General features: G+C 39.5%; 1 protein-coding gene across 4 annotated transcripts; it reads left to right on the top strand.

Moving 5' to 3' along the window:
* The first annotated feature begins 1,258 nt into the window (after positions 1-1,258).
* dot1l (DOT1-like histone H3K79 methyltransferase) lies at positions 1,259-27,602 on the top strand. 4 transcript variants are annotated; one of them, XM_048183028.1, is made up of 30 exons: positions 1,259-1,606; positions 1,684-1,778; positions 9,495-9,538; positions 9,694-9,768; positions 9,990-10,053; positions 10,133-10,361; positions 11,586-11,680; positions 11,788-11,850; positions 12,009-12,064; positions 12,283-12,362; positions 12,772-12,840; positions 13,533-13,639; positions 13,834-13,875; positions 13,979-14,071; positions 14,162-14,396; positions 14,490-14,603; positions 14,735-14,826; positions 15,211-15,312; positions 15,420-15,557; positions 15,693-15,818; positions 16,411-16,862; positions 16,937-17,045; positions 17,124-17,270; positions 17,368-17,440; positions 19,522-20,081; positions 20,171-20,379; positions 20,485-20,549; positions 20,632-21,234; positions 23,824-24,427; positions 25,372-27,602. In XM_048183028.1, exons 2-29 carry the CDS (start codon positions 1,698-1,700, stop codon positions 24,315-24,317), a joined length of 4,617 nt encoding a protein of 1,538 aa, XP_048038985.1. In that variant the 5' UTR covers positions 1,259-1,606; positions 1,684-1,697; the 3' UTR covers positions 24,318-24,427; positions 25,372-27,602. The 4 variants fall into 4 exon arrangements, with proteins under 4 accessions (XP_048038985.1, XP_048038984.1, XP_048038986.1 ...); XM_048183027.1 differs by having other exon boundaries at positions 1,260-1,778; XM_048183029.1 differs by lacking the exon at positions 23,824-24,427 and having other exon boundaries at positions 1,428-1,778.
* The last annotated feature ends 25 nt before the right edge of the window (positions 27,603-27,627 follow it).

The following is a 27,627-nucleotide window of genomic DNA, read 5'->3' as shown; positions in this document are numbered from 1 at the left end:
TTTAGTGCTATATAGCACCTTTTTTTAGAGTGTATTTTGCTTTTATTTTAGTAATTGTAGTAGGCCTACTTAAACTTTTTAAAGTCATCATTTGTAATTGAAGTTAATCTAATAGTAATTTTTAGTAAACGAAATATAAATTTTTAATAGTTTTAGTTATCAACAAAACACTAGAGTAGTGAATGATTTTAGTTTAATGCATTCCAGTTCAATTCCAGACACTAAATATGTCTGTGCCAAATTATCATTTGTAATCTGACAGTAGAATTGGAAAAATACATTTTTATAAAATAGATCAAGCGATGTCAAATACACACAGCCATATCTTGACCTAAAACACGTGCACAGCTCACAGATTTACTTTAGATTTGTTTCTGGTGTAATTACAAGAATTGTGTATAAGAATTGTTTTTACAGTAACTAACCATGATTACTATGGTTATTATGGCATAAATTGCAGGGTTGAAGAAATTGCTTTGATAAGTTCAAACTGTCTGCTTGCTTGATATTGTTACTGCATGATTTCCCCACTATTACAAAATTAAATTAATAATAATAATAATAAAACATTTTGACACCTAAAATGCAACATTATTAGGACCAACATTTGATCCCAAATTATCTTAAGATATTTTCTGAGCATTTTTTCAGGCCCTAATACCATAAAACGGTTATAGACTGATCTCTGCGAGAGAGAGAGAGAGAAAAAAAAAGAGGGGGTGGTTCATGTTGTACTTTATAATAACGTTGTTTCTGTTCTCAAATCTTGACAAAAAATAATAAAAATGATAACTTAAAAGAAAGCCAAAATATTAGCTTCACTTCACCTTTTCACACTGCATTTGAAAGTAACGGCCCAGCAACAGATCCTGATAGTAAACATGAGTTCTTCACATTCTGCACATGTGCTGGGGGGGAAAATGGTACATCCCGCCCAGTCAACGGTTATTGGCACCGGCATCCTGATTCAAACTGCCCGGTTAATTGTTGATCCGTGTCATCGTTACCCAGCCAATGTGAGAGAGTTGTCGAGGAGAAATCCCCGCCGTTTGTGTGTCAGAGAACAGACGCCTCGCCCCTCTAGTTTTATACATACCGATTTCCACGGTCCCTTTCGTTTCGGTTTTGTTGGTACGACCTGCGGACTACACACGCACGCGCGAATCGTTCATGTGAGTCGGATCTTTTTAATGAATCAGTTTCCCGTTTCCCAGTACCGGTGTGAGCGATTTGTCAACGGATTGGACGTTCAGGAAACGGCTAATTAAAACGTACAAAAACTTTTTCACTCATGATATGTAGGATAAATGCATATGAGGCATCAGTGCCCATTTGATGACGTAAAAGACTCGTTTGAGCTGATTCCGTGAAAAGAACCTTTCGATAGAACCGATTCACTGAAATGAATCGGAGTTCCACACATACACACTCGGGCGCATTTTTTTCATTCGTGAGCCGGTCAAGATGGCGGCGGCACTGCCGAGACGGAGCAGCCGCTCGGCTTAATCGATCATTTTCTCTAAATCACCGGGGTAGATCGGATCCAAATCGACCAAATCTTGCGGCACAACTTTGTGAAATCACCCCCCAACCTGCGATATTCAACGTGAGGTCCTATCGCGTTAAACCGGCTGTTTTTTCCACGGAAAATGCTCTTACTCTAGTTTGTGTCTCGTCCATTAGCTGTATTGGGGAGAATGGGAGAAAAGCTGGAGTTAAAATTGAAGTCGCCGGTCGGAGCCGAAGCTGCAGGCTACCCGTGGCCCTTACCTGTATATGTAAGTATTTTCCGTCTTATTGTTTTAATATAAACCGAAACCAACACCGGGATTCCCTTGTGATCAGGCGAAGTGGGTCATGTAAGGTAGAGAACAACGTATCAGAACGACTACATTGCATTGTGTGAATCGTCTCATTATTATTGTTTTGGCTTTTTAGCGTGCTTGTTTCAATGTTAGTGTTTTAACAACCGCTTACAACTGGGACACAAGAGTGTCAGTACATTCTTAAGTGTTGGATACCCTTAAGCATGTGTATATGTTCATAAATGTGCTCAGAAGATCACTAAATACTAGTTAGACCTGAAACGACATAGCTGGTTGTGCTATAAAAAGACTAAATCTGTTATAACCTCGAATAATATTATATTTGAATAGTAGGAAACACACGGACTGTGTAGCCTGCTGACCCAGTTGGCCATCTCATACAGCGGTTGTGTCTCTAATTCTAGCGAGCTGTCTACCTAGGCAGCATGTTTATCCTTAAATGGCAGTTCGATTGCGATTTAACTGTGTAAGTTATAATAAATAGGGGTCTATGTTGTGTTTAGAATCTTTTGAGTTTGCCACATTTTTTTTTTTTTTTTTTTTAAATTATGTCAGGGACGCTTTCTAGTTGCTCATAACATCCGTAAACTCGCTTGTCTCTTAATCATTGACTCAAGCGAATACTGAAATAAATTGTATATTAAAATCAAAATGACACTTAGAACAGGGCGTATTTCTTTAGTAGGTCAAACCAATGTAATGCTGCATCACATTCCTCACTCGAACACTATCGGTTCGTGCTGTTGTCAGTCTTTGAAGGAAGGATAGCAGTCAAGGGCTTCAGTGAACTAAGTAGGCAGCTCTTTAGAGTTTGAGACAGAGCCGCTAACCAAAACCTGCCATAGCGGATAGTGTATATAACACTTATTCATTTACACCAGAAACATAGTTATTCACGTACAAATTGTTTTAATGTACAATAATGCACACAAACGACGATTTTCATGACTCTGTATCCAACGAATGTTTACAGATACTGGAATTCACGCTAGCCGTCATGCTAACAGTCAGATAGCAGGGCTAGCTAACTTTATCGCTTTTTACCCAACACCAACAGTCGTCAAACTCTAGATAACTTAAACGGTGTTAATATGTGTCAGAAGAGTGTGTTTAGATAACTGTAGTGGATACATTAGGGTGTAATATGCATCGTGCCGGCTAAATATTGCACGAAGGGTGTTAAACAAAAGGCGAGTAGTGCACTCAGGCGAGAGGACAGCATCTCCATATTGTTAGTGAAATTTATTGAAAAATAGCTCTTATTTGTGTCCTGTAACGTATCTTAACCTTTTCACAATTTAGATGTTTCCTTCACAATATTTGGCGGTTCTGTGATTCTAGTATGGTCCGTTTATAGCATATGGGGTCTTTTGAAGTATTGAATACTACTCTGGAAGTGTCAAATTTGTCACTGTCGGCTTAAAATGTGCTTGCTCAATTGGCAGCACTTGCACTGGGATAGTGCTTTATTTTGGTTACCATCTGCATACACCATGAAAGCGGGGAAAAAGTCATAATGAAACCCATATAGCTGACATTTCTTGAAAAACAAGCTAGTATGCAAGATTCTTTAGGAAGTTTGGCAATAACTGACTTTTTAGTTTCTACTAGTGGGTTGTAAAACTTGCTGGACTTGAAGATTGAGTTTTCCCGATATTGAAGATATCCAGCAGCATATTTACATTATTATTGAAGCTTGCTAACTATTAATATTATTATCGCTCATTCACACAGGAGTGGGTAGGCTATATAGGTAACATACTACTAAGTAATAAATATTTGGTGCACAATTCATCCTGTACTGTTGTACTAAAAACAAGAATGCTACCTCATCTTTTTCTAAAGCCCAAAGTGTACTTAATTTTATTACATGTGCACTAAGAAGTTTCAGCATTGTCCAGTGTTTCGCTATTTTTCTTCAGAAGTTATGACAGATAAAAATGTCTTTTTACTTCATTTTTTTTTTAGAGATTTTTACTGAATCGCAGTGCAACCAGTTGATTCCCAAAATGAATGACTCTTGTGAGCGATTCTTTTTAGAAAATCAAAAATATTTACAGATTGACCAGTGTAGCCTGATTCCTGACACAAATGACTCTTATGAGCTGTTTCTTCTTAGTGAATCAAAAATATATATGTAGTGTAGCCTGATTCACAGAAAAAGTACAAGAAACCGAAGTACACTTTGGGCTTTTATAACAAGATGTGGTTTTCACCTCTTAGAAGATAAATCTGAAATAAACTAAACTGTATATTGGCATTGAAGCAAGGGCACAAAATATTTAGAATTAATAGAGTTGCGAATATCATAGAAACTTAGTGGCTCTTAAAATGCTTATAGAACGCATTAGCATCCACACAGCAACGCCCTGGGAACCACCCGGAACACCCTAGCATCATGGTGGCAATTGTTTTTAAAATTATTTTAAAAATGTATTCTAGTTTCTATGACTGTTGTTCCATAAATTACATCATAAAAGGCTTGTTCATATCATCCATTCTGAGTCAGACACCGTTCTTCTGTCTTTATTGTTTCTGAAAGCATTATACAGTCATTGCACATGTACAGTAATCATAGCACACAGATTCCACACCGTGATTAATCCAGTGATGCTGAGCTGCTCAACCGGTTGACTGTGGGCAGAGACTCCCCCATAAAACGCACGCATGCACGCAACACATGTATGTTCGTAAAGTCCTTGTGTCATCCAAAATTTTTTTGCTTTTCTCACACCATCAGGGTTGTCAACGCTGCTTGGGTCATAGACGGAAATGGGGGGGGCAGATCAAAAGGCTGTGGTTTCCACAGAAACGTCTGTCTCATTTGTCCCTCCCACCAGTTAATATACTAGGGCTCATGCTCTTTTTACACAAACCGAGAATGTGGGTTTCTCAGAAGCGCGGGTTATTTTCAGAACTGCTGCATCACTGAAAACTCCAGTCTCTTTCATTTGTCATTCAGCGTGCCCTTTCTAGTAGTGTAGTAGTTGTGACCTCAGTAGTTGTGACTCTTACTGTCTTGCTTGGCCTCAGATGACTTCCGTCTTTGACTTTGGCTGATAAGGGATGGATGCCCCACCTACTGAGAGCCATATTTCTGCCCTGCTGTTGGGTAAACAGAATTGCAGAGCACCAGCGATTGGCAAGCTGCAGACGTGCCTTGCAAATTTTTGTTTAGGGAGGGGTGGATTCTCTTAATTAGGTAGTCTGGGTGGTGGTTATCCACATGAACTGTTGATTTAGACTTCCCCTAAAGGAAAAGTTCAACCAAAAATGTATGTTCTCATGGCTTATTCACCCTTGTCATTCCAAACTCATATAACTTTCTTGTGAGGAACACAAAAGGAGATGTTTGGCAGAATGTTCATGCTGCTTTTTTCACAGTGAAAGTGAATGCAGAGGGAAGCTCCAAGAAAAGTGCTTCCCGTTAGGGATGTCATGGTGAGGAAATTTTGCAACCACACCAATATTACCGATACCACCATGTCGTGGGGGATGTTGCATGTACGGCCCTGTGTACACCTGGTAAGATGCGTTTTGGCTAAATACAGGTGTAAAACCAGGTCTAAAATAGTGTTGTCACGATACCAAAATTTTGACTTCGATACGATACCCAACTTAAAGATACTATGGCAAAAACCTAAAACAGCAGGAAAAGTAAATAAATAACATATGACAGAACTTCTTTCTTCACCAGTGTGCAGGCTGATAATTGCCATGAAGTTAGAGTTAGATTTAATATCATTTTTAATGTTTATTATTTTCACGCTCAATAAAATTGTAAATTATTTGCTGTTATGCTTTTTTATACATTTAAGTGTTTTTGACAGTAAGATTATTGTAAAAATTATATTACTGTAAACAAAGCAATGTTATCAAAGCATAAATTTGTTTAAAATAACTGTATATACCCTTCACATATTTATGTATTTTTACATTAATTTTATTTTTGCAACCAGATATCACTTATTAAACTTAGACTCAATAATACACCTCTTTGCGGAGGTCTGCTTGCACGAGTAAAATAATTAAATAACTCATTTAATGTTTGAGAGCATAAACATAATGCTGGTATCACATTCACTAACCTGTCACTATTTAAATTCTTTGTACAAATCGGGATGTTTGACGGCAAGATGCTTTTGACTCCCTTCGCTTGCGTTATTTTGTAACATCTTTTGCGGACGGGCTTTGTGGTGTCCGTCGTCTTGCCCTGGCTGTTGGCAATGTAAGCAAAATAATGCCATATTTCGCTTCGTGCATCTGTTTTCTCAATAATTTGTGGACGGTCTGCAATAGCACCTGTATTTGCAACCATACCTCTCGTTTCGTCACCATAAAAGCCGTTGCGCAGTTGAGAGGAATAAACACGCACTCAATGTGCCTTAGAAGCAGCGCGCTGCACGCACACTGCCCCCTGCTGTCGCACATTAGGAAATACAGCTGGCACTCAAAAGTACCGGTACTAATAAAATGAAGAACCGGACCGTTTTTAAAAGCAGGGTATCGCGATACCTTTCTAGTAACGGTATATCGTGCAACACTAGTCTAAAATGTCTTTCGACCACTTTCGACCCCTTTCAGAAGTAGTCGAAAACACATTAGACCGGATTGCTTAGATGTGTAAATGCTCATGTGGTCGAATGTGTTCGAACAGCCACAGAAGACCATAATGCGTAAACATTATGTGTAGCGCGCTAGCCAGACGGGATTTGTATTTTGTCAGCTGAAGACAGAAGTTTGGTTTGAAGATAAAAACACGTATCAAGCACAATGTTTTCTCACCGTTCTTGATTTCTAACGCGCACTCACGGCATGGTCTTGGGTCTGTCAGAGCAGAAGCTCTTTGTATGTTTTTCCGTCATCTCCAGTCACGTTCATATGTAAATAGCTTGAGCTTGTTTAATCCGTTAGATTGAAAGAGGTTAAAAATCCTATACATTTACCCACCTTAGACCCTCCCCTCGAAGAAATCAGGACAGAAGTAGTTGAAAGTGGATAAAAGAGATGGATTAAAACACCAGGTGTAAACGGATGTGTCTCCCTCATCTACTTGTGATCTGATCGACCAAAATGCATCTTAAAGGAATGGTTCACTCAAAAATGAAAATGATCCCATAATTTACTCACCCTTACTCACAATCATTTACAGAAGAGAATTTCTTTTGTGTGTTATGTTCCAAAATGAATCAAATTGATTCAAGAGTCTTAATAACTTGCCCTAATCTCCATTCGTGTTCATTGTAAGGAAAAGAGCAGCCATGCACATTCTACGAAACTTCTCCTTTTGTCTTCCTCAGAACAAAGTCACATGGGTTTGAAACATCATGCGTGTAAGTAAATGCCGATGAAATGCTAATTTCTTGGGTGAATGAATCGTTTAAACATCTTAGACGTGGAAAAAGAGGGCATATGTGAGAAAGTGTTTTCAAGAAATATTTCTTGCTCTTATTCGAGGTGACGGTGTGTTTTACAAAGGCCGAAATGCACTCCATTCATGCAAATCTTGTTTTTCAGAGGCTCAGCTGAGTTTTTTTTCCCTCTCCCGCTGTCACATTGGCTGTTGTCGGCTCCTCGTCCACTAGCGTGCCATTTTGCCTCATGGCTTCACATTGTGCTCCGAACAAAAGCATCCCACTCACCTGGGGTGGGAGGAAGGAGAGTGTATTTTATCGAACACTGAGCTTCACTGTTTTCTTTCTTCCCTGCGCTCCTGTAACCTACGTACACGGCCACATTTACATCCCACATCTGAAAACTTAAATCAGCTGTAAGTGCTTCCATATGAATGTGATTTTGGCATAATTTCCTTGAACTCGGCAAGGAAATTATTCTTTGAGTATAAGAAAATTATAATTGAACACTCACAGTTTGAACGTTACAACCCGGTATAACACGTTAATGTGCGTGTCCACACCAAGGTGTGGAGTTTTGCCGTCCCAGCCAAAAAAAACAGTTGTGCTGTGAGGTAATCACGATTAAGCGAAAAGTGTTCACGAGGCGTGACTTCTTGGCGCGAGTCATGGCAAGTGTGCGTGAGGTGAGCGAAGAGTCCTTTTTTGTGCTCGTGAGTCAAGCCTGCTCGTGACAGAGGGCTGTTGTGCTTTTATTTTTTGCTCTCTGTCATCCTCCTTTCCTCTGGATATTTTTAGCTGCGGCACTGGTGTTTCTGTGCGCAGGAACACCCCGTACACACGCCGTCCCCCCTCCTCCCGTGCAGCACGATGAGCTGAAGTGTCTGATTGTGCACGTACACACTCCGCCATCTGTCTTGGCGTTTGCATTTAATGCAATATTGAAATAACACAAGTCAGCCGTATCCCGCTTTAAATAAGTGCCCTTGTTTGCCTCTGACTATGGCTGCATTATTTCCCAGTGTTGTCATGCCGCCTCGGAGCTGCAGGGGTGGGTGGAAGAGCACGAGACCCGCCATACTTGTAGCCGAGCGGGAAAACGGCTCCATTCTGGATGAGGAGGAGCCTAGTGAGGCAGAGGAGCCCAGCAGCGGCACACTCAGGCAGGCAAAGGGCTTCTCAGGACTCTGTTGACGGAAAGTGGGTCACTGGGTCAGGCAGCAGCAGAGCTCCAGCGGCAGGACTGAGCGAGTTCGGGAGGGACATATCCACATGTTAGACACAATCCTGGGTTAAATTAGCCTCAAAAATGATTCATTATGACCTCGGAGCTCTTAAAAGGCTGGCGTTACACGTATTTAAGTACGCCACGGTCATGTGTGATGGCCTCCAGGCCTTATTTATGTCTAACATACCAATTTAAATAAAGCTGAAGTAAAATATAAATATGAGACTGAAAATCTTAAGAAATGTTGCAACTAACTGAAATAGTACTAAAACTGAAATATTTTTTAAAATGATAAAATCACATTTAATGATTCCGTATGAATGCTATTTTGGCATCAGTTTCCTAAACTTAGCTATGAATTGATTTGTTCAGAATATGAGGAATTATAATTCTCAACCCATCTGTTATGGACAATACTTTAACATTATGAGCCGGTTAAATGTTTTAAAGTGTGCATAATACACCATTATAAAACACAAACCAAGCTATGCATCTAACTGAAATGAATGTTTATGTTGAAGTACTAAAATTACTAAAACTGAAACAAAAGGCCAAATAGCTTTTTTAAAAAAGAAAAAAATTTGCGTAAGCACATAAAATTAACTAAAATTCAAATGAAACTGGAAATAAAAAAAAGCTTAAATTCAAAATATTAGTAAATACTAATAGTGTATATAATACTTAACGTTGTAACATATGACAACATGCTTTCTGCTTTTTTTGTGTGAATAAGCCCCTTTTTTTCCCTCTCAACTTTTGTGCGGAGATATAGATCTTGCTTTGCATTCATAGACTGTAACATACAGGATCAGTGACAGCTTATGGTGACATAATGTACTTATCTGGGCATGTGCGCCCAACGGACTTGTTTATCTGCTTGAAGGCACACTGGCTGCTGTGTGTGCAGGAATGTGTTACAGTTGTGATCAGTGACCCTTCTCAAACTGTTTTCTGCTGTAGTTGTAGAAACTTGTTTCTTGTAGCTGGAAAACTACATGCCATGTTCCAAATAAGTAGTCTAGCGAGTAAGTAAACAGTAATTTTGGACCTTGCTTGTAACTCTGCATTTCTTTCCTTTTGCCCCAGGATAAACATCATGATGCTGCACATGAAATCATCGAAACTATACGGTAAGTCTGTGATGGGTATTTTGGTTTGATTTTGCAGTTATATTTGACTGCTCTGTTAGTTTTATGTATGTAAGAGGTGTATTGTGAATAAAACAATAAAAAAAAAGTACATACATACATGCATAGTAAATCTTGTGTCTCTTCTCTTTATCTAGCTGGGTGTGTGAAGAGATCCCAGATCTTAAGCTGGCCATGGAGAACTACGTTCTTATCGACTACGACACCAAGAGGTAAGGAACTTTTCACACAATGGTCTCATAGGTATGGTCCATTAGGTATCATTGTGAAAAGAGGCCTAGAAATTAATTATAATAAAAAAAAAATAATAATTATATTTTATGATTAAAAGTGCCATTTGTACAAGCTAATAAAAATATTTGTAATGCAATACTAGTTTTGTGAAAGTAGATATTCTCATTTCATATTACGTTTTTTTTTTTTTTTCTTGCAGTTTTGAGAGTATGCAGAGACTGTGTGATAAGTACAACAGAGCCATTGACAGCATTCACCAACTGGTACGTCAAGTCTTTCTTGCTGACAATAGATAAGTTTTGCCTCAACCAAAGCGTAAAACTCTGTGTTTGTGTGTTGCAGTGGAAAGGGACCACCCAACCCATGAAATTGAACAAGCGGCCTTCCAACGGTCTGCTGCGTCACATCCTGCAGCAGGTCTACAACCACTCTGTCACCGACCCGGAGAAACTCAACAACTACGAGCCATTCTCTCCTGAGGTGTACGGAGAGACCTCCTTCGACCTGGTGGCCCAGATCATTGACGAGATGGAGATGATGGAAGAAGACACCTTTGTGGATTTGGGCAGTGGTCAGTAATGTCTGTTATTGAGGGTCTATTCTATGGGGGCCCTAAAGTACAAATGAAAATTGTGAAAACGCAACAGCAAACTCACTACAATAAATAGTATAAATGGGCCTTTGTAGCAGCTTAAGATTGAAAGTCCAATAAAAAGGCAACAGCGAATTGGAAACTACAAGCACAAATTGAAAAATGCAACCCAAAATCTCATAATTAGTATAAACGGGCCTTAAGTAGGGCTGGGTTAAAAATATAGATTTCTCGATTTAAGTTTTAGAATCGATAATTTTTATGAACTGATATTGATTCTAAAATCCCAAGAATCGATCTTTTAGTCTATGCTGTTTTCATTTAATGAATGAACAAAACTTTGTAGCGTAACTTTGTGCGTTTGTTTCTTTTGATATGATACAAAATCTCAGCTTTCAAATTCTTGTCAATTTATTATGAAATTCAAACAATAAATACCATTTAGGTTCTCTTTAATGTGGCGTGACAGATCACTGTAGCGCCTCAGTTCAAGCAGCACATGAACTGTTCATCTCTTCTGCTTTACTACTGACAGCACAAAATAAACATGAATGAACATCAGAGGGTATGTTGAAAGATACAATACAACTTACCGAAATCATTATCATGTCACATGGGATTGCTCAATCTGTGTTTCAACCACGGAAAGATGTCAGTAAAACAGCTTGTCAACAATGTCATGACATGTTACATTCAGTGACCATAAACTCAGCAAGAAAAATTAACTCTAGAGAGGAGCCTTTTGCTAAATATATTATGCACCATATTACATATTCATTCTATTTCTACTTAACCTGTTTTTCAGTATCTAAAGTATGTTTGAATAAATCTGTCATGTTTTATGACCATTTAAATGTGTATATTTCAAAACACAAGTAGAAACCTAATTGACTTTAAAAAGTTATTATTTAAATATTATTAAAAAACCTTCTTTATTATACATGCATGAATCGAATCAAAATCAGAATTTAATCGAATCGCAAGCCTGTGGATTGAAATCAAATTATGACATTTGTTTAAGATTGAAAGTCCAAGAAAACTGTAACAGCAGATCAGAAAACGCAACCGCAAATTGGAAAACGCAACAGTGATTTCACTACTATATTGGTATAAATGGGCCTTGAGTAGGAGTTTAAGATGAAAAGTTCAATAAATTGGTCCATTATACATGACATACAGTGTTTGTCTTTGCTTGAATTGCAGGGGTTGGTCAAGTAGTCCTGCAGGTCGCTGCAGCCACCAACTGTAAACACTACTTTGGCGTGGAGAAAGCAGACATTCCAGCAACCTATGCAGAGGTACCGACAAGAAGCCAACATTAAACGTTGCTTATACACACTGATGTCTTGAGTCTGCCTCAAAATGGATATTTTGCACTAATCTTTATATCTGCATGCGTTTACAGTCAATGGACAAAGAGTTTAAGAGGTGGATGAAGTGGTATGGCAAAAAACATGGCGAGTACACGGTAAGTGTGTGTTCTAGTGATGAATGAAAGCTTCCGTTTACCAAAATAAAAATCCCTTGTGTTCGTTTATTAAAACAGATGTTATTACTTATGAACTTCATTATTGTGAATAAAGTGAAATCCGTGCATACTTAATGTCATTTGGTCTTGTGTGGCAGTTGGAAAGGGGAGATTTCCTCTCAGAAGAATGGAAGGAACGAATAGCCAGCACAAGGTATGATCACATACAGGCTACTTAAAGATGCTTATAACAAGTTTGTAACCTGCTTATAACCAGAGCATCTTTCAGACGTGACGTCTTTCCAAGTAATGCAAGCAATTTTTTTCACGTGATAGTTACATTTTCATCATAAATTCTTCATAATTCAAAAGCGTTTGCATGTTGTACATAATGTCTTGTGTAAGTCTGTAGTGTGATGTGCTCTTTTACAGTGTTATTTTTGTGAATAACTTTGCCTTTGGTCCTGAGGTGGACCACCAGCTGAAGGAACGATTTGCCAACATGAAGGAAGGTTCGTGGTGTCATCGTTTTGGTATTGTTAGAAGAAAAAGACTAAATAATGAGTAGAGCTGCACAGCTAATCAAATCAAATTCGCTGTTTAGCACGAGATCTGCTGTTTCCATGTAATTTTATTTTTGTGAAATAAAATGTTTAATGTTTTTCATTGCAATTCAAATTGCAATTTTTGTAGAAACAATCACATTTTGTGCAGTCCCAACAGCTGCTTACATTTGAAAAAGAAAGGGCTCTGTGTCAGTGTAACTCAAAGGCACCTGTGTCAACATGTCATTCTTGACCTTTGACCCCAGTCAGACTTGTTTTTTGGTTCGCATTGACCTACAGATGTCATGGAGATGAATATGTGCTTAGATTTCCACCTCTGTGTTACCTGGCTCAATTTCAGTCTCATCTCTTGTAGGTGGAAAAATTGTATCCTCAAAACCTTTTGCACCTCTTAACTTCAGAATAAACAGCCGAAACTTGAGTGGTATGTATAAACCTTTGCACAGCAGGATTCTGAACTTTTAAAATATGATACTTGGTACTTTTTTGTAAATGTTAAAGAGATAGTTCACCCAAAAATGAAAATTATCCCACAATTTACTCCCCCTCAAGCCTCAATCTTATTTTAGACGAACACAGTCTGAAATATATTTAAAAATATCCTGTCCCTACCAAGCTTTATAATAGTAGTGAATGGGGTGCCTGTTTTGAAGCCCCAAAAAATTTCAACACAATGCGAAATCTGTGTGGGGAAGTCTTTCGGCCCCACTCGAGTAGCAGTTTAAGATTGAAGCCCAATAAAACTGCAATAAATCGTAAAACAAACGCAAACTGCAGAACGCAACAGTGAATTCACTATCATAATTGGTATAAATGGGCCTTGAGTATAATTTCAATATTCAAAGTCTAAAATACAACCGCAAATCTAAAAACTACATTAGCAAATCGGAAAACTCATCAGCGAATTCACCGCCATCATTGACCATAATTATGGTAGTCAATTCTGCGAGTTACGTGACAACCCAGTGAAAAAAACGGATTGGGAAAGTCTTTCGCCCTTACATGAAATTTCTGAACGCATGGATTCCTATTGAAAGGCTGCTTGTGAAACCGTAAATGTGACTGCACCTTTACATTTGATGTGTAATGATCTTTTTTTATTTATTTTTTTAAAAGATATTGGCACAATAATGAGAGTAGTTGAACTGTCCCCTCTGAGGGGATCGGTGTCGTGGACGGGGAAGCCAGTGTCATACTATCTGCATACAATAGACCGCACCATAGTAAGTTCCCTTTTATTCGTGTCACATGGGTTTTGTTGTTCCTCTTGGTGTACAATGGGAGTCTTATTTGTATTAGCCTCTATTACTAGAAAAATGACATTAAGCACTCAGAGCATCCAAAAACTTCTTTGAGCTTTAAATTTCACATGTATGTATATTTACTGATATCTAATCAAACACTTTTCTTTTTGCAGCTTGAAAACTATTTTTCTAGTCTCAAAAATCCTAAACTCAGGGTAAGAATGTTGTGTTTGATTCTCATGTTGTTTATGGGTTTTTGGACAAAATATCCAGCTAAATCTCTTCCCACAACACATGCGGTGTCTTTTTGGTTTCCAGGAGGAGCAGGAGGCAGCCAGAAGGCGTCAGCAGAAGGACAGTAAGGAAAATAAGAGCAACACCACCACCCCGACCAAGCCCAAGGAGCACAAGGTAGACCTACAGGAATCGCATAGTTATTTATTTTAAGTGAATTATTTTATTTATTTATTTTGATTAAATTCTCTTTACCGTGTGCCTCAGACGCAGCATGACTCGGGTGGTGAGGAGGAGCGCTCAAACTCGATTGTGCCCGTGAAGCCGTCACCCAAACCCCGCCGGGCCAAACTGCTGGCCAGGGGCCGCAAGCTTGGCAACAGGAAGCGTGGGCGGCCTAAGAAGGCTGCCACTACCACCGCCGCCGAGCGCAAGAACAAGAAGAGCCAGAGCGCCCTTGATCTGCTGCACGCCAAGACCCTCTCAGCTGCCCCCCCTCAGGGTGAGACACTGATCTAAAATCATCATGCTTTTGAAGGTAATTTAACAGCATTATTACCAGACATTGACTTTTGTGCTTTGGATCAATCCACAGATCCGTACAGGTCACCTCAGAGTCCGTTCTATCAGCTACCTCCCAAAGTGCAGCATTATACATCTAGCCAGCTTCTCATGAGCCCCACTCCACCAGGCCTGCAGGCTCTTCTTGGTAAGATCACTCGGCCTCACTTCTCCTTCCATATTTAACATGAGGAGATTCATTTCAGTTCCACAGACATGCATTTCTGCTCTAGTTACGTAGTCACCCAGTTAACGTAAACTGTCTCACTCATGCTCTAGATAACGTGAAAGTCCAGTATCTGCAGTTCATGGCCTACATGAAGACACCACAGTACCGCACCAACCTGCAGCAAGCTCTTGAGCAGGAAAAGGTACATCTGTCTCTTTGAATATGAATATATATATATGAATATTAATTCATTAATTAGATTAAGCAATTTTTAACGTGTTTAATGCACTTGCCCCGCCCCCAGACCTACATAGGTCATCTGACATTACATACGGTTGACTGATGATGAATATGATGCGTGGCAACAACTCACTGCATGATAAAGCCTATAGAATGCAGTTAGAATGTCCATAATGTCCGTATATAATTAATAGTAGTAATAATACAATGATGAAACTAAATATTTGTATACATGTACATGGATAGATAGATAGATAATTTGTGAGCTCAGAGAATATATGGGCTTCATATGGTTTTTGTCATAACATTATTATTTCTTTTCTCTCCTCTTGTTCTAATGTCACAGTTGAGACACACAGAACTATCCGGTCAAGCCCAACAGCTGCTCAATGCTTGTCATGCTCATAAGGAGAGGATCAGAGACCTTTTCCAGTCTAAACTGGAGGAGGTAAGACTTGTTTCTCAACCTAGTGATCTGCCTATCCTGACAACACTTCTAGGTCAGTGATATGTAGGCATCAGAGCTGAATTTAAACCCTGCTGCCTCTCTCACAGCTGGGCGTGAAGGCGGTGACCGTGGAGGACCTGGTGCAAGCTCAGAAGGAGATCACAGCCCACAACATGCAGCTGAGGGAACAGACCAAACAGCTGGAGAGGGACATGGCGGAGCTCCGCGATCAGAGCCTGGTGCTGGTGAGTGATCTGAAATAAACCATCATGCCCTACTTCAACAGAGCAGAAGGGTGCTTATGATTCAGAAATGAGAGGTTTGTTTGGCAGAAGTGGAACTAAATGCCCATTTTGCGTATGTTTGTTTGTGTTTGTCAGCTGAAGGCTCGATGTGAGGAGCTCAAGCTAGACTGGGGGTCTCTGTGTTTGGAGACCCTGTTGAAAGAGAAAGCTGCTTTACGGAGACAAATCTCAGAGAAACAGCGCCACTGTCTGGAGCTCCAGGTACCTCACATGCACTCTTTATTCAGTCAGCTCAGAGCAAACAGGCCATTGAGATGTTATGGCACGCTGATACTTGGTGCTTGATTGTGGGGTTTGATTCTGGCTTGAAACATGCCAAAATCCTATTTTGGCCTCTAATAATTTCATTTCTCCACTACTTTTGTCTCATAAAGGCAGGTAAACCCTGCCAATACATGTGTCAGAGCTGTTGCATGTTGATCCTTGACGCACATGAAGGTTGCACGGGTTTAAATCGGCCCTGCAACATACCACAATCCCATTTTCCCTCTCTGGCCTTAGAAACTTAAATCAGATTTAGGATTTTCCACAAAGCACATTTGAAATTGGCTCCAAATTGAACATGAAAGACACACCAGAAATCAATAATGTTAATAAATGTTAAACAATAAATGTTATTTGGGTCAATTATGAAGATATTGTGTACAGAGAGGGAGAAAGAGAGTAAATGTTCTGACAAAAGCTTGTTTACAGAAGACTAAACTAGCTCCTACAGGGATATTTTTACCATGAGCAGTACTGGTTGGCTCTTTCTGCATTTGTATCAACGGCTCCCCCTGGTGTTTCTTTTCAGATCAGCATTGTTGAACTAGAGAAGAGCCAGAGGCAGCAAGAGCTCCTGCAGCTTAAGTCATCCTACAGCCCGTGTGAGGTGTCCCCCTACCGAAAGGCCCTCCCTGGCCCAGAGACCCGCCTCACACTGGATTCCGACACCCCGAGACTTACCCCACAAGCCTCTGTGGGACTCAACGGCCTCAGTCCCGAGCTATCCATCAATGGCACGGCCTCACCGGGTTACGAGAGAGGCGGTGGAATTGGAATGGGCAAAAATGAACTCCTCACCCGCTACCTGCCCATTTCCCCTGACCACGAAATTGTGCCGCCCACCCCAGACTCACGAACCAGGCAGCTAGGGCAACCCCTGCCCGACTACACCCGCTTTTCTCCAGCCAAGATTGCCCTCCGCAGGCACCTCAATCAAGATTCAGCTGCCAATCAATTTCGAGCCCTTGGCAACATCCACCGGTGAGTAAAAATAACACATTTAGTGTTACTAAGCACTTGTCGATTAGTCACTGATCACTCACGGGTGTTTTCAGGGGCGACATTGGTGCTGTTTCATCTCCAACTCTGGGATTAAAACAGGCTTGCTCTTCACCCAGTTCATCTGATATTCAAACGACCACCACACCCAAGAGCACAGATAGGGTAACTAATGTGTATTTGTGTTTATGCAAACCCCTTTTTAAAAATGCAGCAAATGTTGAGCGTCTTTCTCAATTGCAGGCCAATAAGGAAAAGAGCCCGGCTGCTCCCGGCGACACTATAACCAGTCTACCAATAAGCATCCCCCTCAGCACTGTGCATCCCAGTAAACTTCCTGTCAGCATCCCGCTGGCCAGTGTGGTGCTGCCGAATCGTGCAGAAAGACTGGTACGAATCTATGTGGGCGGCAGTGATGATACACAATCTTGTGGATGTTCCTTGCCCACATTTCAGCATTAATTCAAGCTGTGTTTTCTTTTGGCAGAGGAGCACTCCTAGTCCAGTTTCGAATCCAGCTGGACAGAGCAATGGCAAGGCACCTCTCACGCCTACCTCAGGTACAGTCCTTCTGCCTGCTTTGTTTTTTGTAGCCGAGGTCTATTGGCTATCACACATGCAATTTTCTAAATTCATGATATTGTTCTTATTGTGAACGATTCAACATGCATGTTTTTTTTTACCATGTTATTTTCAATCAGAATTTCACAACTTGATCTTTCAGTGAAACGGCAGATGTCTCTCTGGTGACATTCAACAACCGAAAAGAATAGAAGCAAATTCCCCCCTACATTTTTTTTATTTTTGGATCATTCATTTCACTCAGATGTACGTCACAATACATAAGAAAAGATCTGTCACAACTTCCATTTTATATTGCAACTTTAAAGGGATAGTTCACCCAAAAATGAAAATTTGATGTTTATCTGCTTACCCCCAGCGCATCCAAGATGTAGGTGACTTTGTTTCTTCAGTAGAACACAAATGATGATTTTTAACTCCAACCGTTGCCGTCTGTCAGTCAAATAATGGGAGTGAATGGGAACTTGGATCAATAAGAGTCGAAAAACCTTGCATAGACAAATCCAAATTAAACCCTGCGGCTCGTGACGACACATTGATGTCCTAAGACATGCGCTCTGACAACGGCAGTGATGTCTCGGGCTTATACTTCAATGAGTGCGAGACATCACTGCCGTTGTCAGAGCGCGATCAGACCTCACTAAGCGAGTGCTGAACGCAGTTGGACATAGTGGTGTTTTAGAGGTAAAAAAATTATATAAATACTGTTCGGTTTCTCGCACAAACCGATCATTTCGTGTCTTAGGACATCAATGTGTCGTCACGAGCCGCAGGGTTTCATTTGGATTTGTCTATGCAAGGTTTTTCGACTCTTATTGATCCAAGTTCCCATTCACTCCCATTATTTGACTGACAGACGGCAACGGTTGGAGTTAAAAATCATCATTTGTGTTCTACTGAAGAAACAAAGTCACCTACATCTTGGATGCGCTGGGGGTAAGCAGATAAACATCAAATGTTCATTTTTGGGTGAACTATCCCTTTAAGTTGATAGTTGATACAAAAAATGTATAATGCTTGCAGACTTTTTTTTTTTTTTTTCTTTAGATTTATTTAAAATTTTGGAAACTTCATATAAATATTAGGGTTTTTTTTTTTTTATTTAACATAATCCAACTATGTAATTTATTTATTTAGTCCCAGTTAAAAATCATCAGCCAATGTTTGGTATAAGGCCATACATTTTAAAATAAGTTTGTATTGATGTTATGTAGTAGTGATATTAATTTAATGCAGTGTTAAATTAAGTATTTATTTAGATATTTATTTTGAAATGGCTTAATTAAATATTAAATTAATATTAAATTATTACTTTTTATTAAATAAACAAATAAAAATGTGTGAAAGCCTTTAGTGATTAAGCCTTTTAAAAAATTCTAAAGAGCGTTTTCATATGAAGTTTGTTGTTGAAAGTTTAAATTTTTGATTGTTGGCTGTGCGCATGCATTGTGTGTTTTTGTCCGAATGTGACCTTTCCTGACCCCATTTTCCCCATCTTTTCCATCAGCTAAATTGGGAAAATGGCCAAAGGTCTGCTTTTTTGACCTCCTTCATTTTGGGACCCCATGAACAAGATGTTCAGAAATAGTCTATTCAGTCTAAACAAAACAAGTATTGAAATAAGCTAAAACAACTAAAAATCAAGATTTTTATGATTTCAGTTCACCTCATCCACAACTGTATGTTTACTTGAAGAACTCTTTTTAAAATGTGATCTCTAGACCTGAAAAAGTCATGTCAACTAATTCAATCTTAAAACACCATGGGTATTTGTATGATGAATATTTCTAGTTATTCCAAGCTTTCAAATATTTTATTGGTTAGAAATAGTGAGCAAACATATTTTTAAGAATCCTTACCCATTAAATCATGAATGACTGGAAAGATCATGTAAATTCATTGGTTAAAAAGAGAAGAACATTTAGCTTTTAAAACTTCCGCTCTGGATTTCTGAAATTAAATTTACAGGAACCATACATGAAAATTAAGAGGGGGGGTCTTCATATATTCATATTTATGTCAAAATCTGTTTATATATCAAAATCTGTTTCCTCCTTAGGGTACTCCTCCAGCTCAGGATTGGTGAACGGCTGTCACTCCACCATGTTGACCGAGGACCAAGACTGTGATGTCGCTTCCCCTCCCCCTCACAGCACTCCTGTCATGGGGCTTCAGTCCCGCGGTTCTGGCCTCAGTCCTCCATTGGGCACCGGAGGTGTGCTGCAGTACGCAGACGGCCCACCGAGGCTTCCCCCCGAGGACGGCCATGACCGCCAAGGCCCCGAATCTGACACAGAGCCCTTAGACAGCGAGGCTCGTCGCCGGATCTTTTTCTCCTCGTCCTCTTCTTCCTCCTCCTCTTCATCTTCCACTGGAGGCTCAAGGCTACACCACGGATCGGTAAAGCAGGGTCACCATCATCACAGTAAGCACCATCACCACCACCATCATCATCATCACTCTCCAAGTTCCCACAGCCAAGAGGGGCGGAAGCGTGGCCGGCGGAAGCGCAGCTCTTCCGGGGCCATGCCCATGAGCGGATCCCCTAAAAGAAGGGCATTTCCGGGACTGGGCTGCCCAAGCCATTCCTCTGGATCGCCTCTTAATATCAATTCCATGGTGAGCGGATAAAAAATGGCAACTGTTAGTATTGCTCAAACTTAACGATTGGCCTCAAATCAGACCCAAATTGTTCTTTCTTTTACCAGGTGAACAACATAAACCAACCTTTGGAGATCTCCGCCATCTCTTCCCCGGAGCAGTCAGGCCGAAGCCCATGCGGGCCAGATCTAGATCAGCCTCCCGTGCTTAAAAGAGAGCGTCCCCTGGAGCTCAACAACACAGGTCGCTATTCCTCCACCCCTAGTTCAGACGAAGAGGGCACCAATTACGCCCCGGACACCTCTAGTTCAAGCCGGTAATATCCCTTTCATTTAGAATCCAGTTAATTGGTCTTTAAACTCTGTCGATCATAGAAATAGTTGGATGTTTAATTTAGTAACTCGATTGTTTTCTTTTTCAGAATCGAACGGAAAATCGCCACAATTTCCTTAGACCGAGACGGACCCATCAGAGATGTGGAAAGGGGTAAGTGGCATGTGTTTTGGCTTACGGAAATGTAAAGTTCTGTCTCCACTATCTGTTCGTCATGGAATGTGGCGTTTTACAGGCTCGCAGGGACGTAAATCAGGTGCCAGCAGCGTGAGCAGCGAGGTATCCTCTTCCTCCGGAGCCAGCAAGTGGAAATCCACCTTCTCTCCAATCTCTGACCCCAAGCCAACTCCTCCGGACCTCCGCCAAGGTGGTTCTCCATTCGGCGTTGGGGCATCCCGAGGGGGCACGGACTCCGACTCAGACCAGAAACCACAGAGGAGAGGGGAACGTGAGCGTGAGCCTTACGGGAACTCGAACCTCTTTCTCAGTCAGGATGGTGGTGGTCGCTCAGTCGTCAATGTGTCAGAGCGGCCTCTGCAGAAACAGAAAACGCGGGAGTGGGACCTGAAATCCGTAACTGGATTGGCCAGCCAGAACCTCTTTATATCCGCTGCGGCCAGTGGAGGCATCCTGAGTGGGAAAGTGGGCGGGGCTGCCACAGTTTCCTCTGCCTCCTCAGTGGGACAGTACTTCCCTCTAGGTGGGGCTTCAGTTCTGCAGTCCTTGTTTGGAGCTCAGACGCCTGGTCCAGCCACCAGCGGAGCCCCCCGGTTGGTCAACGGACATTCTGCGCTCGGCAGTTTCTCCAGTGCAGGGCTGGCAGGGGGCGCTGCAGGAGGTGAGTGGGATGACATCTGTCTCTTTCTGCTTTTTGGTGAAATTGAATTAATGGTCAGAACAGTCCCTCGGGTGTAGAGAAAAGGTAAGTTAAAGCCCAGCGCTGCCACCTTGCCTGGCTCTCCCACACTGCTTGCTGTGCTGACTGTGCAAAGGCTAAAGCTACACACCTAGAGGAAATGACAACAGGTTGTAATAAGGTGATGTCAAGGATATGTTTCACCTCAGTCAAAAGAGAAAAAAAAATAGTTTTCATTATCCTTACTGATGTTCATTAATCGGTAACCGTAATGAATGAACTTAAGAATCTATGAATGAATCATTATTACAGAGATTATTATGTTTTTAGCATGTTATGTTTGGCAACGGTTCTTTTAACCCTAAAAGATGGAGTGTGTAGCTTTTCATTTCTTAAACAACCATGTATTAAGATCATGTATCATGGCCATATTCCAGGATGACAATGTCAAGATTCAGCAGGGTTAAAGTTGTGAAAGAATGGTTCACAGAGAATGAAGAATCATTTTCACACATGAATTAGCACATCTGAGTCCAGACCTTTGGGATGTGCTGGAGTAGACTTTACAGAGTGCTCACCTCTTGCATTGTCAATACAAGATCTTGACCAAAAATTGATGCACCTCTTGATGGAAATAACATCGTAACACTTATTTCCATCCAGAGGTGCATCGATTTTTGTGCCAGTTCATGTGTGAAAATGATTCTTCATGCTCTCTCCAACAATTCTTTCACAATTTTAACCGTGGTGAATCTTGACATTGTCATCCTGGAATACGGCCATGATACATCTTAATACATGGTTGTTTAAGAAATGAAAAGCTACACACTCCATCTTTTAGGGATAAAAGAACTGTTGCCAAACATATAACATACAAGGGGTGTATTTACGTCACAATAATACAAATTTTTTTTTTTTTTTCTTTTCAACTTTACACTAATGAGAGATTTATTCATTGATCAATATTGACAGTAAAGACATTTATAATGTTACAGAATATTTATATTTTAAATAAACGCTGTTCTTTTGAACTTTCTATTCATCACAGAATCCTGGAAAAAAAGTATCAGTTTCCACAAAAATATTAAGCAGCATAACTGATAACATTGATAATAATAAGAAATGTTACCTGAGCATCAAATGAGCATATTAGAATGATTTCTGATGGATCATGTGACACTGAATACTGGAGTAATGATGCTGAAAATTCAGCTTTGCATCACAGGAATAAATTACATTTTAAAATATATTCAAATGGAAAAGTTATGTAATAAAAGTTGTAATGATATTTCATAATACTGTTGTTACTGTTTTAATCAAATAATTTCAGTCTGTTGAGCACAAGTGACTTCTTTCAAAAACATTAACAAATCTTATAGACCCCAAACTTTTGAACAGTAGTGCATTAAAATTTAAAACCTATATCTTAGGGGTTTTTTTTCTTTTGATTTTTCCTGTGAAACATGTGCTTGACAAGTTTTGTGGGATTCACCTAATAAAACATTTACCAAAAACTTACAAAGCTAAAGCCTTTTTAAATCATTTTCACTGGTCTTGATGGTGTAAACTGGTGATTTAAAGGCCTGTGAAAATATTCAGAGATGTCAAGCTCTGTGTAGTTTATGAGATTGGCGAGAAACTCCTTGACTCCTACAGCTGTAGTTCAGCCTTCATGTTTTCTCTCGGTGTTTGTCTTAATTGCAGTTCTTGGTTTTGGGTGTTGAGGCATTTCACTCTGTACCAGCACCTCTCAGTCCATGAAGATGAAATTAGTCACATGATCAATGAGACAGGAGCTTTGAATTGAGATTTGTTAACCCTTACCAAAAAAAAAATTATATATAGAGTATATATATATATATATATATATATATATATATATATATATATATATATATATATATACATATATATATATTATATATATACGTTCATATATATGAAACATTAATGTTTTTATATATACAGTCAAACCAAAAATTATTCAGACATTTTTTGTGTTTTTTTACTAGCGGGTGCAGGACACTATAGTTCATTTCTGTAAGTGAGGATAGCAAAATAAAGTAAAATGTGACATATTAAACCCAAAAAACTTTCATACAGTGGACTACCAGTAAATTACCAGGAACCAAAAATTATTCACACTTTGACCTGACCATGTTTTGCTTAAGTGTTATCTGACATAATTATCATTATCAATTATCAATGATCATTTTTTTTTCCTGTTTTTTTTTTTCTGACACAGTTTAACTCTTGTCATATTTTATTACCCTTTTTTAAACTATAGTGAATAAACTGTAATAATGAATGCAGTGTTCAAGGTGTCTGAATAAATTTTGGTTTGTGTGTGTGTATATATATATATAAACAAACTCATGCACACATTTCATTAATTGCAAAACATTAACGATTGAGTTGTTTTGAGGTGATCTTGGTACGTCGGTGCAGTGCCTCGTTGCTTTATATGTGCTTGTTTGTTGGACTGGCTTGCTGCTGTGCATAATCTGGCTGAGCTCCCATTTTCTGTCTCTCTCTGTCTTTTGCTCCCCTCTCTGTGATGTATGTCTGCAGGGATTTTTCACCATATGGTGCCTTCAGTCTCCTCACAGCAGTCTGGGGCCAATCTGCCTGGCCCCGGGGCCCTCAGTTCCCAGCAGAGGCATCTGGACACGAACCCCAAACCAGGGGCCTCGTTCTTGGCCTCTGGCCCCTCGCAGCATAGCCGCACACAGACAGTCCTACACACGCCCACCCTCGCCCTTCCTCCGCCCCCTCCCCTCCTGAACGCCTCCTCCGCTGTCCCTTCCCAACCCGCCTCCCCGCGTTCCTCAAGGCCGCAGTCGTCCCTCCCTGCCTCCACCTCCTCTCCATCTCTGGCCACCACATCCACTTCAGTCACCTCCTCTGCTTCCTCCCGGCCCTTCACTGTGCACTATCCCCCGCATCTGCCACCTCCGCACCCTCCCGGCAGCGCAGGTTCAGGTGGGGCGGGGGTCTCCTGGAGGACTCTGGGTCTGCAGGTGTCCTACACGTCCTCGCAGATCCCCGGCAATCGCCCCAGATAGGACACGTCCAGGGGTGGGGGGAGGGGGTTGAAATTGAAAGAGACTCTTACTAGACGGATACAGGGAAGCTACTGCATTCTGCCAGCTATAATATTATCAGTCTGAACAAGGTATGTGGTGTTAGCATGGAAATGGGCAACACGCTTTGCTGCTTTTCGTTCTTTTCATTTTTTTTTTTTTTTTTTTTTTTTTTGGGGTAGCTGCATTTCCTGCACATTCTGAGTTCTTTTGGTTTCACAAATCAGCAGTTACAATGTTTATGTCAGAATTGCCCATTTTGTTAATGTCTTTTGAAAATATCTTTACATGTTCAGGGCTCAACAATGAGTTATTCGGAGTGAACAGCCCCACAAAAATGTTTTATTTTTACGTAGTAGCAATGCACAAAGCGTATTAGTAACATATTTTTGTAAGTGTTTGAAAAATATTTATATTTTTTTTCATTAAATGTTTTCCTCATAAAAGGAAGTTTAAAATGACTAATGACTTATTTTACTATTCAATTCTAATTATAAATAATAAATAATAGCTGGCAATGTTGTAGATATAATGTAAGCCTGTGACTACATTTTATTAAAAAAAAAAATTGCCAAAATATTATAATGGCTTATTGTGTGGGAACTAAATAAATATTATATTATAAACATATATATGCATAACGTGTGTGTGTGTGTGTGTGTGTGTGTGTGTGTGTGTATATATATATATATATATATAATTAATAAAAACCTTTTGTATTTGTGCAGATTTTGCACAGTAAGCCATTATAATCATCTAGCAAAAATGTTTTTTTTTTTTTTTTTTAATGTAACTCAATTATTTTTATATGTAATTTATTATTATTATTATATACTCGTATATAATTATAATATATACATATAATTTTCATCCCATTGTAAATGCCCGTTGCATTTCCATGAAAAAAAAAAAGTTTAAAACATTGCAGTCCAAATGCATAAGTTTGCCAGGCATGTAAATTGTTGAGCCCTGATGTTCATGAAATATCTGTCCACACCATATGTAATTTCTGGATTTTACCCCTGACTGGTTACAGGTAACTGAAGAAATCTACCTCAACCCAACATAACCTATGCAATGGACAGGTGTGGACCAATGGGCTCGACTCGCTCACCGGTGCTCAAACATTTGCTAAAGCCGCCACTGTAAAACTGGCATGGGTATCAGAACTTATCACAGGTGCAGCTTAAAACACACACAGACAAACACACACACACACACACACACACACAAACGCCCCCTGAATCGTATTCACATTTACACAGTATACAGCTTGTTTTTCAGCGTGTTGCACCATGTTGGGCTGATGCTAACAGTCATTTATCAATAATTGTGAGTTTAACGTAGCCTTGCTTGATGGGTGGTTAACTAAATTTTCAGCCATCTCTTGATGGATTCATACTCGACAACACAGGAAGTGTTTTAAATGTCAGGAATTTCATTTCAGTCAGTCTGCTCTCCATGGGCCGTACACAAAAAAAAAAAAAAGACTTGTGAATTTCTATAACCTTGCTGCTGTTATTAATGAAATGTGTCTTTTATGATTGACAAGTCCCATTCGGGTGGACTTCATGAAGCCTCCGGAGCCAGATACAATTCCCATGCTGGGATTTCACCCTTACAGTCTGAGCTTGTGCTATAGTCACTTTTTTGACCAGTAATCTGTTTTGTAGCATAATAGCCACCCTGTATTGGGTATTTTAATATCTCTTCATATGAGATGTTTTCCATACAAGGTAAAATAAGTAGGAAACCAGAAGCTCTGACTGTGTGAGAGTGAATCTCCAAGTGATATTTTACCCCAAATGGAAGAACATTTAAAATGATATATTTCATCAGTATTAGAAGGGTTTTTTTTAATGACTGTTCAGCACACTTCCCAAGGATTCCTATTACAACAATGCAATGTTTTTGTTAATTTTTTTGGTAACTCATCCTAATTGATTACTTGTATTTTCTTTTTTTTCACAAATTAAATCCAGTACAACAAATACAACAGTGATTTTAAATTCTTATCAATTCAAATAATATTTGAGTAATATTAAAAGCTGAAATAAATATACAAATAATAATAATATGTAATATAAAGCAAAATATATTTTGCAACACAGTTTTGGGAGTTGAGGTGGATTGTCATGAAAAAGTCACTACAAAAATGTCTTAAAATTGGCTTCAATTTATAATATTATTCTTATTAGTATTTTTGTAGTTTTGGGGTAAAATATGACCAGGGTATGTTCTTGACGGGCTTCATGAGATGCACCAATAATTAAATAATTTAATTTTTTAAATTTTTTTTGCACTGGATAATTTACCTGTGGAACTATTAATGACAAACGTATTAATTTTTAAAATAAAAAAATGGCATGCTTTTATTAATCAAAGGGAAAAAACATTCATTTTACGCACATGTAAAACGAAACATACTTTAAAAAAACAAAAAAAACAATCACAATTGCACCTTCCCAGGAAAACACAATTAAAACGCAATCTGCAGGGAGAGAAGCAGTTAGAGCCACAGATTGAGCGAATGCCTGTAAGGAGCTGTTTAATCAGGTTAGTTACTTTAACTACCGCATCTTATTGAATCACTACGTTTACCGTTTGGTTTAGGACCCTGTTGTAATAAAGCTTCCACGTTCTTAACAGTTACTGCTGAACTTTTAATACAATGCACATATATTTTGTTCAATCTGGGCGCGGTGTCTTACACGGTACAGGCTTATTCAGGTGAATCTGGTGCTGAACCATTTTCCTCGCAGCTTTCCTAGGTGTTTTCTTTCGGATTACGAAATCCGATGTTGTCGTGGTGCTCTCCGCAATCTGGAAAACCAGCACACGCTTCTACATACACAAACACATACACACTGATTAAAAGTTGTACACACACTGGGAAAATACAAAATCACAAAACGACAACAAAACTACTGGGTAACTTCAACTCATCTTTTTGTTTCTCTATTCTTTTGTGTATTTTTTTTTTTCTTGTACTGTGAAAGGTAGTCTCTCTCAGACTGTATAACTATGTATATAATTTGGGTTATTTATCATTTTAATTTTCTGTCTTTTTTGTTATTTTTTTTTGGAGTGTGATTGCTCTTTTGTATCAGAGCAGAGCACAACATGTGCAAAATGTATGTACTTGATTCGCAGTCTAAAAAAAACACATGGTGCTACAATCTGTACAACTTTAGACTGCTTATTTATATTAAGATCATCAACAAAAAAAAAAAGAAATTAATAAAGATTTTGGTGCTTCTTTTAACACAGGGATGTTTTCATGCCTTGCGGC

Source organism: Megalobrama amblycephala, linkage group LG2 (genome assembly GCF_018812025.1).
Source record: "Megalobrama amblycephala isolate DHTTF-2021 linkage group LG2, ASM1881202v1, whole genome shotgun sequence".
NCBI classification, from domain to species: Eukaryota; Metazoa; Chordata; class Actinopteri; order Cypriniformes; family Xenocyprididae; genus Megalobrama; species Megalobrama amblycephala.
This window is presented reverse-complemented; position numbering and strand designations above follow the sequence as displayed.

Excerpts from the sequence above, each read along its gene's own strand:
- dot1l (XM_048183028.1), top strand. The coding sequence starts at position 1,698 with ATGGGAGAAAAGCTGGAGTTAAAATTGAAGTCGCCGGTCGGAGCCGAA. Across the intron at positions 12,841-13,532 it reads AAACAGCCGAAACTTGAGTG|ATATTGGCACAATAATGAGA; the intron begins GTATGTATAAAC and ends TTTTTTTAAAAG. Across the intron at positions 20,550-20,631 it reads CATCAGAGATGTGGAAAGGG|GCTCGCAGGGACGTAAATCA; the intron begins GTAAGTGGCATG and ends GGCGTTTTACAG.